General features: G+C 36.8%; 2 protein-coding genes across 2 annotated transcripts; both read left to right on the top strand.

Annotated features, from left to right (window-relative positions):
* Positions 1–1,695: 1,695 nt before the first annotated feature.
* LOC110382635 (ommochrome-binding protein) lies at positions 1,696–3,338 on the top strand. The gene is made up of 2 exons (XM_021343294.3): positions 1,696–1,903; positions 2,293–3,338. The coding sequence occupies exon 2, from the start codon at positions 2,300–2,302 to the stop codon at positions 3,185–3,187; it is 888 nt and encodes a 295-aa protein (XP_021198969.3). The 5' UTR covers positions 1,696–1,903; positions 2,293–2,299; the 3' UTR covers positions 3,188–3,338.
* A 7,256-nt stretch (positions 3,339–10,594) lies between these two features.
* Positions 10,595–12,008, top strand: LOC110382633 (uncharacterized). The gene is made up of 3 exons (XM_021343292.3): positions 10,595–10,814; positions 11,312–11,490; positions 11,866–12,008. Exons 1-3 carry the CDS (start codon positions 10,616–10,618, stop codon positions 11,902–11,904), a joined length of 417 nt encoding a protein of 138 aa, XP_021198967.3. The 5' UTR covers positions 10,595–10,615; the 3' UTR covers positions 11,905–12,008.
* Positions 12,009–12,923: the final 915 nt, after the last annotated feature.

Below are 12,923 nucleotides of genomic sequence, written 5' to 3'. Positions count from 1 at the left end.
CATTGTTGTTTTATTACTAAGCCTTATACACTTTGTAAAAGCAAGAGTGTTAAAGTTGGTGATTGATACATTGATAGAAACTGAGATCATATCGGTCTTGCTTGTGATCTCTCTCTGGTGTCGGATTGTCGTCCCATCGGGCTATTCTCATAGCACAGTGAAGGAATAGTGAGTGCACCTGTGCCGCTGGCTGAATTTTATTGTTGTAAACTTAGTGGATTTTTAACTAACAACTGTTGCTATTGAAATTTCACCTTTATTATGATACAGTTAAGTTATATTTTTAATCGTCATCAAGTATACCTACTGGGTATTCCTTATGCCAAGGAACACTATATAGCCTATGCCAAAAGACATAGAACCATAGTAAGCCCATATTGTTAGGGTTCAAAGGTTTGATACCTACATTTCTCTTGTGAATATATCGAGTGCAAATCATGAGGTCGCAAAGGTCAGGTCTCATTATATAAAGTGCACACTTCACAGCCGTAGCTAATTGTGGCGAAACTGCATTTTAACAATCATAATTTAATTCGAATTTACCCGTATTTTGGATGTCACGTTACCTACGTTAAGAAGCCAGAAAGTCTGACAGCTATTTATTTTCTACCAAGGGGTATTCATAACAGCGGGGCCAAGGTCTGCCGGGGCTGCGGGATTGTTCGAGAGTTACCGCGGCCCTGGTACATAAAAGGCCTACGACGGAACACGACGGTTTTTAAGTCAGTAAGAGTCAGCGGGAGGGATCATTTGATGATTTTTGACGTGTTTAAAAAAAAGGGGTATTTATATTCTTCAGCTGTATACGAAAGTAAAATAATAACATATATCTCCCTGTCTTACTTTGTCGCTCTAAACGCCTGAACCGGTTCATGGAAACCGTTCCCTCGGGACGCGGATGGAAACTATAGTAGGTATCTGCTTGTTATATGTAGAAAAGTATGGCATCTACCTATCAATTTATTTACCCAACTAATAATCTTGCGAAGCCTACCTTCATAGAAGCCATAGGAAGGAACGGCAGAGCGTGTTAAACGCGTGAACGCGATACATCATTCTAAGACCTTCATAATTACCTGCTACCCACAATATTTACTATTTTACGGTATTCTTCAAGCTGTTTGGACGACCATTGTACCTACGTAGGTAAGTCCGAATTGAAATCCACCCGCTTTCTATCATTTACCAAAATCTATTAGTGGTTTTCGTTATATCTCTTTCTTTGCGTTCATTCATATAGCCTTGCTACCTTCTCTACATCTTCACCTATCCATCCATTTTCAAACAATCTGTACCTCACTCTCATAGCCTCGAAATAGCAGTTTTACACATCCAGACTGAGATTGTGGGATCAACTGTAGATAATACCACAACTTCCAGATTAGGCTGGTTTGTGGAGGTATCTTAAAACAGCCTGTCGCAGGAATGGAACCGGAGCCCTGTGCACGACTTGCGACCACTCGACCAAAGGGGTAATTTATTTTCATACTTGACGAAGCTTGACACTTCTTTTTAGGTATTCCATCCCTTTTCATTACATACATAAAGCTGACCTCATCTTTTCCTTCTCATCCAAAATTAAATTCACATCTAGTCCGAAATCCGAACAAACTGGAAATTACAACTTTAGCATATACGCCTCTATTTACAAACTGTGACACTGTTTCTCAATTTGATAATGATAAGGCAACATATGTTTGAAATAACTCATATTTATCACTTCTATGTTAAAGTTTGTGTAGTAAATACGTAAAACTGTGGGACTGTGACTTTTAACCGAGAATTTATATTAAAACCAAAGTTTTAAGCTGTTAAGTTTGGCTAAAATACTGTTATAGTGTTTTAATTGTAAAAACTACAATTAAAAAGTTTGGCTGATTTACGAGTATGGTTTTATAATAAAGTAAGTTCAAAGTTAATCGAAAGTTCTAGAAATTCTTAATGTGAACTAACGAGATAATATGTGACCATTGTTTTTATCGTTGTTTTTTTATGATATTCTTATGTTGTTTATATGTGTAGGTAATTATATAAACATTTGATAATACAAGTAAGTTTTAACTATTAAGTTTTGCCTTAGACTCAGATTAACTGTGAATATAATTGGTTGATGATACATAATATCGAATATCCACGGTTTTTTCAAATATTAAAGAAAATCTTTTGTACCTAAGTGCTTAATAGATCTAAGTAATAGTAATGTACCTTTACACTATTCAACTTCTAAAACACCCCATTCACATGATTTAGCACGAAGACCCACGCACTAAACCTTATTTATTTTCCTTTCAGAAAGAAAATGAAAAACCTCATAATCCTATTTAGTCTCTCGGCTTTAACGACTCTAATATCCGGCAAAAGCCATTGTCACGCTTGCTTCGACGGCATTTGTTATTCCAAAGCTCTAATATTTCAAAACTATCCAATATCCGGACAATTAGCTATTGACAGAGTTGACAACGTTATTTATTTTCACTATGAAGATACACGGCCTTCAGACCACAGTGTTGCTTTCGATTTAGACGATGTAAGATTGCTTTTTATACCAGATATTCAATTTTCTTTTGCTAGAGCTGTTGATCAGGCAACTAGAGATGTTTATATCGGTGGAGCGAATGGCATTTACAAATACAACCCTACTACGAATGAGACTACTTTATATGGTCTTTCTGATAAGACTATCTGGCATATGCAGTACAAAGAAAAAGTGTACTACACTATTTTTATGACCAAAGGCTTGTATACTTTTGAAAAGAAACAATCGAAGACCATAGCGGCATTGAAAGATTACAATATCGATGATTTTATAGTCGACAAGAGAGATGATATTTATTTCATGAGCAATTTTACCGTCTATAAGTTGGGTAAAGGAGAGAAAAAGCCGTCAATTTTCTCGAATATTATATACTCTTTGACTACGGATATTAATGAAAATGCCTATTTTGTTCAGAGTGAAACTAGAGGGTTGTACAAAATTGATTACCGAACGGGCAGACTGACCGAAATTGGGGCTTTTGGTAGCGGCTCGCCATTCAGAACAGTATTCGATAATTACAATAATGTTATATATTATGATGCAGTCAGTGATCAACTGTTTTATTTAACACCAAATTATGGAAAATGTAAAGTGACAAATGATGGGAAAGGGAAGAAATTGAAGAAAAAAGTTTCGTCGTTGTTTGAGTGATGTGAAGTGATTCGGCTAAAAGTGAAGTTAATGCCGAATATCTGTTATTCTGTGAAAGGACTCTTATGTTATCATTACCTAATAGTAAAAATAAGAAGTTTATTTATATATCTGTAATTTAACTTTATGTTATAAAGAAAACCGATATACATTTTGGTGTTTCATTTGTCCAACTGGCTTTGAAAAATTGGTAGTAAGTCTTTTTGATCCTCGGTGGAGCTACCAAAAGGCTCCTGATAATTACGTAATATATCAAGATACCTATACCTACTTACATATATTAAAAAGCAGAAGAATTCTCATCTCATGTAATGATGGTGTATGTATGTTTAAATAAATAAATAAATCTCAAAAACTACAAGTCAGATTTGAAAAATTGTTTCTATAATCTGTATCCTTTGTATTGAGGAAGTGCCTAGGGCTACTTTATCTGGGTAGGTAGGTACGTAGGGTTGCCAACTATACTGTTTTAAACAGTATTATACTGTTTTTCACTAAATTATACTTTTTACTGTTTAACAAAAAAAAAAGTACTTATACAAAATACTGTTTTCAGCATCAAAATGCAGACACATTATTGTGTGTTACATTTAGACGCTCACAATTTTTTTTTTATATATATTTTTTAAAATAATAAATAAATACTGTTTGTTTTGCTAAAATACTGTTTAATAATCTTCATAGACCTGAATATACTTTATTTCTTGTAAAAAAAGTTGGCAACCCTATAGGTACGTGGAGCAGTTCTCACAAGACACGGGTGAAACAGCTTGCGAAAGATATAACAAAGTCAATTACAGTCTCTTTACTCTCTGATTGAGGAAAACTCAACTTTAATTAAGGAATGCAATCTTTCACTGGCCTTTACGTGTGTCCATCAAAACAATACTGTTTATGAGACATCGTAAATATGTTGTTTGAGAAATCAGAGTGAAATAGAGTGCATTACATAAACTATCTTGCAAGAGAATATCTTAATGTAGAAGAAAGTTAATAGGTTAGGTATCTGTTAATTTGCTTTGTTTTCTGGGTGAGAACGTATAGGTAGGTATTGTAGGTATTGTGTATATATGTTTAGAACTCGGAGAACAAAATGACTAGCGGAGATGTCATAACGCAAAATCTCCTAAGAAAGTAGCGCGACAACATGCGGGTGTTCGGGGGACGAGGAACGTTACTAAATTATGTTTTCCTAAGTATTACGTGACAACTGAATTTGTTATTTATTACTTGTTAATAAAGTAAATAAATATAATTCGTTATCACAGTCTGCACAAGGCTGGGTCATGATCAAGTCTTAATTATGAGAAATATCCAGATTATTCGTACTAAACAAGTTTACAGTAAAAATAAATATTTTGTCTTCTCTGGGGCACAAAATACATAGGTACAGAAGTCAATCTACATATAAAGCGCGTTCGAGTCACGCAGACATAGGTGTCTATGTGTGCGTGTTCACAGACGCGCTGTCTCAAAACAACTCAAAACAGTGCGAGCGGGGCTGCCGTTTTCTTGAGATACGCGCGTCACACACAAGGTAAATAAATGTGCACGCGTTTTGATACCTACCTGACTGTAATATTTTTAATTTTAATAACAAAAGAAAAAGTAATAATGGAGTAACAAAAAAAGTCGTATTATATGTAATTGTTCTGTGGACGGTTGTTTGAATACAACAATAAACAGTGAACTGTCGTTTTGGACCTACTTATTTTCTCATATTTCGATGGTTCTTTTAATAAACGCAGTAGGTAGGTACAGTTAGGTGGGTAGGTAAGCGCCCTGGCGGCCTCTGGCCCAATGCCGTAATAAGTTTTGCTAGTGTCGGCCCAGGCGAACCGCCCAACCTACCCTCAAAGATTATTACTAAGTAGTAGGAGTTGATAATTCATGGCGAGAGTATGTTGTAAGGTAGACGAAATAAAACTCGCAAATCAAGGTTTTTGTAGGTAGAAGCAAGCTTAGATCAGGGACTGTACCAACCCATTACATACAAAAATATTTTTTTCGCAAGTAAAGAGTAATAAGTAAGTACCTATAAGTATATGTATGAATAACAAAATTATAAATTGCGGTTTCTGAAAAAGTTCGGTATGATCACATTTAGTGATAAGACCGCCTATTGTACTCGTTTACTACTTGTTTGTTATGTCCTTCTGTTTGTTTGTTATTAGTGTACAATAAAGAATATTCTATCTATCTCGTTCAAACGAATTTCCGTTGAAAGTGTTTATTAACCTCATGTATGCCACATTAAATATTTTATTATTATTGGTTTATATTTCATTTTTCCTGTTTTATTCTCAACAATAAATCAAATAATTAGATACGAGTACCACTACCACGTTAGTTTTATGCGCATAAAAAGTTGACGACCCTAGCGCGACCGCCGAGTTTAGGCATGAAAAGTAAAGTACATACATGAGATTGACTTCTGTACCTATGTATTTTGTGTCTGGGGTCACATCATGTAAAGCTGAAGAGTTTTTATCTGAACAGTCCGAGCCCTATGTTGGGGTTAGAACCTATGTTGGGGTCGGCTTCCAGTCTAACCAGATGTAGCTGAGTACCAGTGTTTTCTCGGTAATCACTACTGATTTGAAAAAAATATTTCAGACTTAGATAGCCAATTGTACCGACGAACCGTTGGTCCTAGGTAAAAATTAGTATTGATGATGATTCTAGCCTTATTTACACGAAAGAAATAAAAAACTAACCGTTTACAAGAAAGACCTAAATCGTTTGCACACCCTTTGCAGCCGGTAACCTACCGGGCGCCGGCGCCGCCAACAGAAGCACTGCCTATAATTTTAGTTACCTACCTTTTTACAATACTAAAATAAACAAATAATAAAAGCGAGTTTTCTAGTAGGATCTACCTATTATTATGGCTAAAACAAAGGCATAATCATCATCTATCTGCGCAAAGAATAAGAGATTTTAGAAATTAATAGCTTGAATGCCTATTATTTGGTGATGCTTATGAAAAACAATAACAATTAGCATGTAAACAAAACCAGTAAAAGATCAACAAGACATAAGGCTGTCGGTATGCGATGCGACTTATTTTTTTGAAGGGAAATCATCAAATGACCGCTGAGGGTGTAGCCTGTCGGCTTGACGGAGAAGCCAGTAAGTCTGAAAACCAGTCTTCTTGTAGGTGTCCAATGGTTAGACAGGACGCCGATCCCACCATAGTGGGGAAAAGGTTAGGCAGATAATGATGATGATTGAGCTAAGAAGACACAAGTCCGTCAAACAAATTAAGTACCTACTCAATTTTCTACAAATTCCATAATCAGAATCATTATATAAAAAAAAAACAATCTTAAACCTAAGTAACGGGTGATTTTTTAAGAGGTATAGGATTTCATTTTCAAAAAAAACACAAAAAAATTGAAAAATTTGATGAAATCTTTATTGGAATCGATAGAACGATCAATATAATTTAATGTTTGAAGATGATTTCATGCAAATGCTGGCCGCGGCTCCGGTTTAGATGGCCCATTCGCAAGGCCCAATTTCGGCACTCTCTCCAACATATCAGCCGGTATATTACGAATAAATGCTTCAATATTGGCTCCCAGTGCGTCAATCGTTGCTGGCTCCACAAGAAATAGTCCAAAGGCGTTGGATCACACGAGCTAGACGGCCAACTGACGGGCCCAAAACGTGAGATAAACTGTTCACCGAAGGCGGCTCTCAATTGGGCCATTGTTTCGCGTGCCGTGTGGCATGTGGCACCGTCTTGTTGATACCACATGTCAGGCATGTCCAATTCTTCCAATTTGGGCAAAAAAAATCGCCAATCATCACACGGTAGCGCTCGCCATTCACAGTAACGTTTCGGCCATTGTCGTCTTTGATAGTAAAATTCAATAATTTGCAAGCGTTGTTCGTTCGTAAGTCGATTCATGGTTAAATTATAGACCATACTGAACAAGTTTGACAATGACACAAGACACGATTCACGCGTGATCTGCCAAAACAGTGTTCCCAAAAAGATACCAGCAAAAAAATCACCCGTTATATGGTTTTGAAAACCTTCAGCTAACACAACAGTTTGACGTAAATCAAGTAGACTTAGACATTTCTTTGTAACCTGTCATTCCACATTGTTTTGTGGGCAAACTACGTCTATCTGTCTACCAAGGCACAGACGCTGAAAAAGTTTCGAGACAAATCGTCGAAAAACCGATCTCAGTGAAGAATTTACTGTCTCGACGACTTTCAGAGGCATTGTTGGAGTTTAAAACTGCTTTTGTCCTGTTAAACTTAGATAGACTTAACTATAATTTTGTTTATAGTCTGAATGTACCTAATAATCCTCATTATCATGATTGCACATCACTTTTTGCAAAAAATAACACCGACTTCTATAACATACCTAAGTATGAAAAATTATATGCAACCTGCATCAAAATCGGTTCAAACAAAAGTGAGATAATCGAGCTCAAACATACATACATGTTATACCTACCGTGTGTAACTGAAAACCTCCTTTTTTTGAAGTCGATAATGAAGTCCTCCGCCACGTCTCTACGATTATCTATTCCCGATAAACTAAATTAAAAAACTGCACGGATTTTCAGTCGGTTTTAAGTAGTTAAGAGTGATGGATCGATTTATATAGGTACCTACAGGTACAAATCCAGGCGATCGCTTGGAACCACGAGTAACAGCTAGTTCATAATAATTTACAGTTTAGCAATTAATTTCTGCCATTCAGAATTTAGATTTAATTTCTCGGTTCAGCTTAGTATTTAATAGAAATGCCATAAACTCGAATATTACAAATAACGACTGGAATATTGACAATTAATTTGCGAACATATCGTTTGTGAAATACCGTTCATATTCAATTACAATTCGACTAGTAATCAAGAATCCTTACAAATTCCTTTAAAAATTTTTCATTATTTTGTCCGCATTAAAATCAGCAAAATATGGATAGGTACCAACTATTCTTACGCGCTTGGAGCAGCGCTCGCCGTGCCTACTATGACGACTTTGACCGTACAATCTGTTACAAAATAAACCTCTTTCGCTATCAATAAATTTTCTTTTTTGTACTAAAACACGACAAAATAAAAATATACGTATCTATAAAACTTATTTCACTACAAGTTGACAAAGTTTGCGCACTGGATAAAATTCGATCCTGTATGTACCTACCTAAAACCTCCTCCTAAGTCCGACAAATATCATCTGCCTTTTCCGAACTGTGTTGGGGTCGGCTGCCAGTCTAATCGGATGCAGCTGAGTACCAGGGTTTTACAGAGAGCGACTGCCTATCTGACCTCCTCAACCCAGTTACCCGGCCATCCAACACCATAGCTTGGTAAGACTGGTGGTCAGAGTTACTGTCTTCCACCAGCAACGACTGCCAAAGATGTTCAAATGACAGCCGAGACCTACTCGTGCCCTCCGAATCTGACAAAACCGCATCAAAATCATTTGAACGTGAGAGAATTGCGCACACACAAACACACATACAGGTTACAAGAACCTCCTTTTATGAAGTCAGTTAAAAACGCTGTCTTATTATAAGTAGGAACTTGATAAAACAAGCCTGCAAACTAAGTAAAGAATTGATAAAATCGTGACCTGACAACAAAATTCGTTCATTTCCCAAAATCCCAACAGGAAGAAATATAAATTGTTTAACTTTTTCAGGCGGCGTGTAAACCAAATTTCCTTTTCTTAAAATCTGGAGAATGAACTTGATAACAAAGGAATCCTCTTGAGATAAGATTGAAGGTTTTTATTTCTTTGTAACTAATCCGCCTGGTGATGAATTTGGGTACAACTCATTTGTCAAATGTCAGTTGCGTAAATTAATACAATTTATTAGGTATTATTTTTTTTTTGTATTTTTTTCTTAAATTGTAGAGGCTTATAAGGGATTCGTTTCATGTTCCTTATACAATTTGTCCTCAATTTAAAAGTTATTTAATAGGTAATGTGTAGTAGGTACCTAGTAGATTATTTGTTTTTTTTCGTGTGGGCTATATAGTTTTAATTTATTTACAATTATTTTTTTCATCCGATGTAGTCATGTTTTCACAAAATGATTATTATTTATCAAAGATCAGCGGATTCCGTACATTTCCACCCAAATTTTGCTAAAATTGCATATTATAAATGCAAGAAAGAGTTGGGTAAGAACTAGATGTGTTAAACTGCTAAACCATGATTGAGATTTTTTTAATATTTCCAACAAAGTAGAACACAATATTAATACAAATAAAATTAAAGTTTGAGATGGTAAAACTTCCTTAAATAAGTAGCTACTTACTCTTGCGACAATCGCAGAAAAAAGTCGCACATTTACAAACCAGCCTGAATAGCATTGTTTATTTTCAATAATCGCAGCCCGGTTTGTTTTATGTTGTGAATCGCCCGCGCAGTTGTCATTCGATGTACTAGCGAGTCAAGCATTCACAAACAGACGTAGTTCTAATGGTAAGATTTATTAAATTCCTAGCAATTTTTTTTGGTATTTGTCCTAATATCAAAGGGCATGGGATAAATAGATTTTTTTGGTGTAAAATTGTTCATTAATGTAGTAGTAAGCGGTAGCAGTTGACGTAGTAAAGTGTGTAAACTATTATACTCAGTTCCTAAAATATAAATTATTTCTAATGTTATAAATTAATTAAGAAATAATAATAATTAATTGCAAATATTAATTACAAATAATTAAGTTTGGGTGTTTTTTTTACTTTGTAAAGGATTGTCGTTTGTTACTTCAAAAATTCTTTGAACAAGACTTTTTCACTGAAGAATAAATACTTTTTTTTCCTTTCTCTAGCTCCATCGACAAAAATAATGTATTTTGGCCCACAGTTGGCCATGCTTGTGGTCGCGACGGCACTCTCCAGAATCAGCTACGTCCAATCCAGCCCCGACAATGATGATGACCAGGACGTAAGTTTATTTATCTATTACTACCTGCCCTAATAAACTTCGTATAGTTGAAAGCTTCCCTAGACCTCTACAAACATTTTAGAACCAAAAATAAGCCAAATCGGTCCAGCTATTCTCGAGTTTTAGTGAGACATCCGAACAACAATTCATTTTATACATAAGAAGAAGATATCTTATTTTTGCACAACTGCCTCGTTGGTCTAGCTGTCGCAAACGCGACTGCTGAGCACGAGGTCTCTTGTTGGATTCCCATGTCGAGCCGAAATCGGTTTGTGAATTTTAGAAACTTTCACAAAGCAGTCCAGAGCCTGTAAGTTGGTGATTGATACACCCGTGCATCAGAGAGCACGTAAATGTCGGCCCTGCGCCTGATCTCTCTTTGGTGGTGTCGGATTGCCATCCCATCGGGCTACGAGAGTGAAGGAATAGTGAGTGCACCTGTGTCCAAGCAAATGCTTGTTCACTATAATGTCCTGCGCAGTTGGCTAATCTCCTGATATGAGAACAGTCGCCGTAGCCGGATCTTTTCTTGTACAGTTCCAGGCACCAAGCCACTTGGCGAAGTCTGATGCTGAAGAGGAACCGGCAGATGTCTTAGAACAGCTACGTAACCACGAACGAGACCTCGAGAGAGACTCAAGAAAGAGAAACGAAATCGAGATCAAAGCTGAGAAATATGACGACAAAAATTCTGCAGGTTTGTATTATCATTCATTTAGGCCTTTACAAGCACTTATGAATGTCAAAAATACAAATAAGTTTGATTCTAGTTGCCTGTTCCAAAAGTAGCTTTCTATGGAGAGGAACGGATAAGATACTCCATGGTTATTATTGTTTAGGTAACTGTCTGAAGTAATGGTATAGAATATTTTTATTTTTCTTAGTATTTATCCCACCTTGTGACGGGGTCCGCTTTCCGTATCATCTTCTTCCACTTCTTGTCCATCCAGGACATCTTCCTCTTTGCAGATTTTCATGTCTTTTTTTACCTTGACCTTTTTGATCTGCCTAGGCGTCTGGTTGACTATGAGATAAAGGATTAGCATGACGGTAAAGTACAGTAGACAGCGATGGAGGCGCATATTGTGACGTTTTTTAGTTTTTTTTCATTGTAAATATTTGTATGTGAGTTCAGTAAATATTTTGCCGCAGAATAAAAAGAATATAATTAACCAACGTCAATTAACTTCTCAGAAGTAGAAACAACACGAGCAACAGTGGCTGCCGTAGCAGTCCCACTGCCCACAGAAGAAACCAAGAAAAGGCTGGCCATCCCGAACGAAGATGTTGATATAGTGGACCGGGAAGATCATGTCACTCAATATCTGGCAGATCTACTGGTGAACACGGACAGTGAAATTACTTTTCTTCAGGTAGGCAAACACACGCATTCCCAGCACGGTTAAGTGTAGGCAAATCCACCTAGCTTGGGGGAGGCCTTTGTCTAGCAGTGAGAGCACGTTAATGTCAGTTATGAGCCTGATCTGTCTGATTACCGTCCCATCCGGCTATGATAGTGAAGGAATAGTCAGTGCACCTGTGTCTCCACAAGTGCTTGTGCACTATAATAAACCAGCCTCAGTGGCCGAAATCGGCCTCGGATGCTTTGGATGCCTTCAAACCGGTGCGTCTTCTTATGAAGCTTTTAGTCTGAGTTAGTCATTGAAGTCCAACCGCTAGAAAAGGTATGATAAGGTATTTTTCTTTATTTTACTTTTGTACATTAACATTATGTTGTTTATTTACAGGCTAGTGAAGTTGAAGATGAACGTGAGCTTCCAGAGTAAGTAGCTGTTCCGTAGTATCAGACTTTAAAAAGTCTCACTTTCTTTCTTAATATTATCAATGTATGTAAATGTAACCCAAATGTAATAAAGTAACTTTTGTATGTCTGTCTGTGATTTCTGTCTTTCCCCCACCTGCATGAAAAATAATAATTCACGAAAAGAGTGAACCAGTATTTGCATTGATAACTAAAGGTAGAAAAGACCTGCCGTCACTAACTGTAGATAAGTAGATAGTGTAAAGTAACTAAAGCCTTTACAGGCCTATAAAGGACTTATGAAAGTTAAAAATAATGAATTCAGTTGAGTAGTGTGTTCGTACGAAAAAGACAGGGCTAGAAAGAGAAACTCCATCAGAGAGAGAAATCACTAATCATGTATAGGAAATTATTTGAAAGAGGCTACTTCTGACCTTTAAATAAATAAATAGTGCGATACGTTCACACAGGTTAAGCCCTATGGTGAGCTATTTAGCCGCTTGAGTTATGGGTGCCTACACAAGTGATGAACTACATATACACAACATATACATACCTATAAATACATATTAAAACAACCAGACCAGTTAACAAGCATGTTCATCCCAGAAATGTTGACTGTACCGAGAATCCATAAAGTAAATAACCTCTAGAGAGCGCACTCGCCAATTTCTTCTAAGAACACGACTCACCACTGCGGGCGGGGGGACGCGGCATAATCCGCGGCTACTATTGGTCAGTTCACGGTCGCTACTAAAGGATCGTACTGATCGTAGCCTTATAGTACGCGCAAAATCACTAACTTTTGGCGAGCGTCGGGGCACTGTATGCGCAGTCAAGTGGTTTTATAGTCTTTGCGAGAATCGAACCCGGGACCAACAGACCGGCAGTCTGGGATTACGCCAACGAGGCCATCATCATATGGGTACATAGCACCCTTTGTTTTCGATAAGGGGTAAAATGGCAGCCTTGGTCTAAACCTGCCCGGGTAAACATTAATTATTCTAAGTCAATCTGTTTCAAGGTTTACCTATTACACATAGG

This window comes from Helicoverpa armigera, chromosome 28, assembly GCF_030705265.1.
Source record: "Helicoverpa armigera isolate CAAS_96S chromosome 28, ASM3070526v1, whole genome shotgun sequence".
Classification (NCBI taxonomy): Eukaryota; Metazoa; Arthropoda; class Insecta; order Lepidoptera; family Noctuidae; genus Helicoverpa; species Helicoverpa armigera.
Note: the sequence above shows the minus strand (reverse complement) of the source record. Positions and strands in the feature narration are given on the sequence as shown.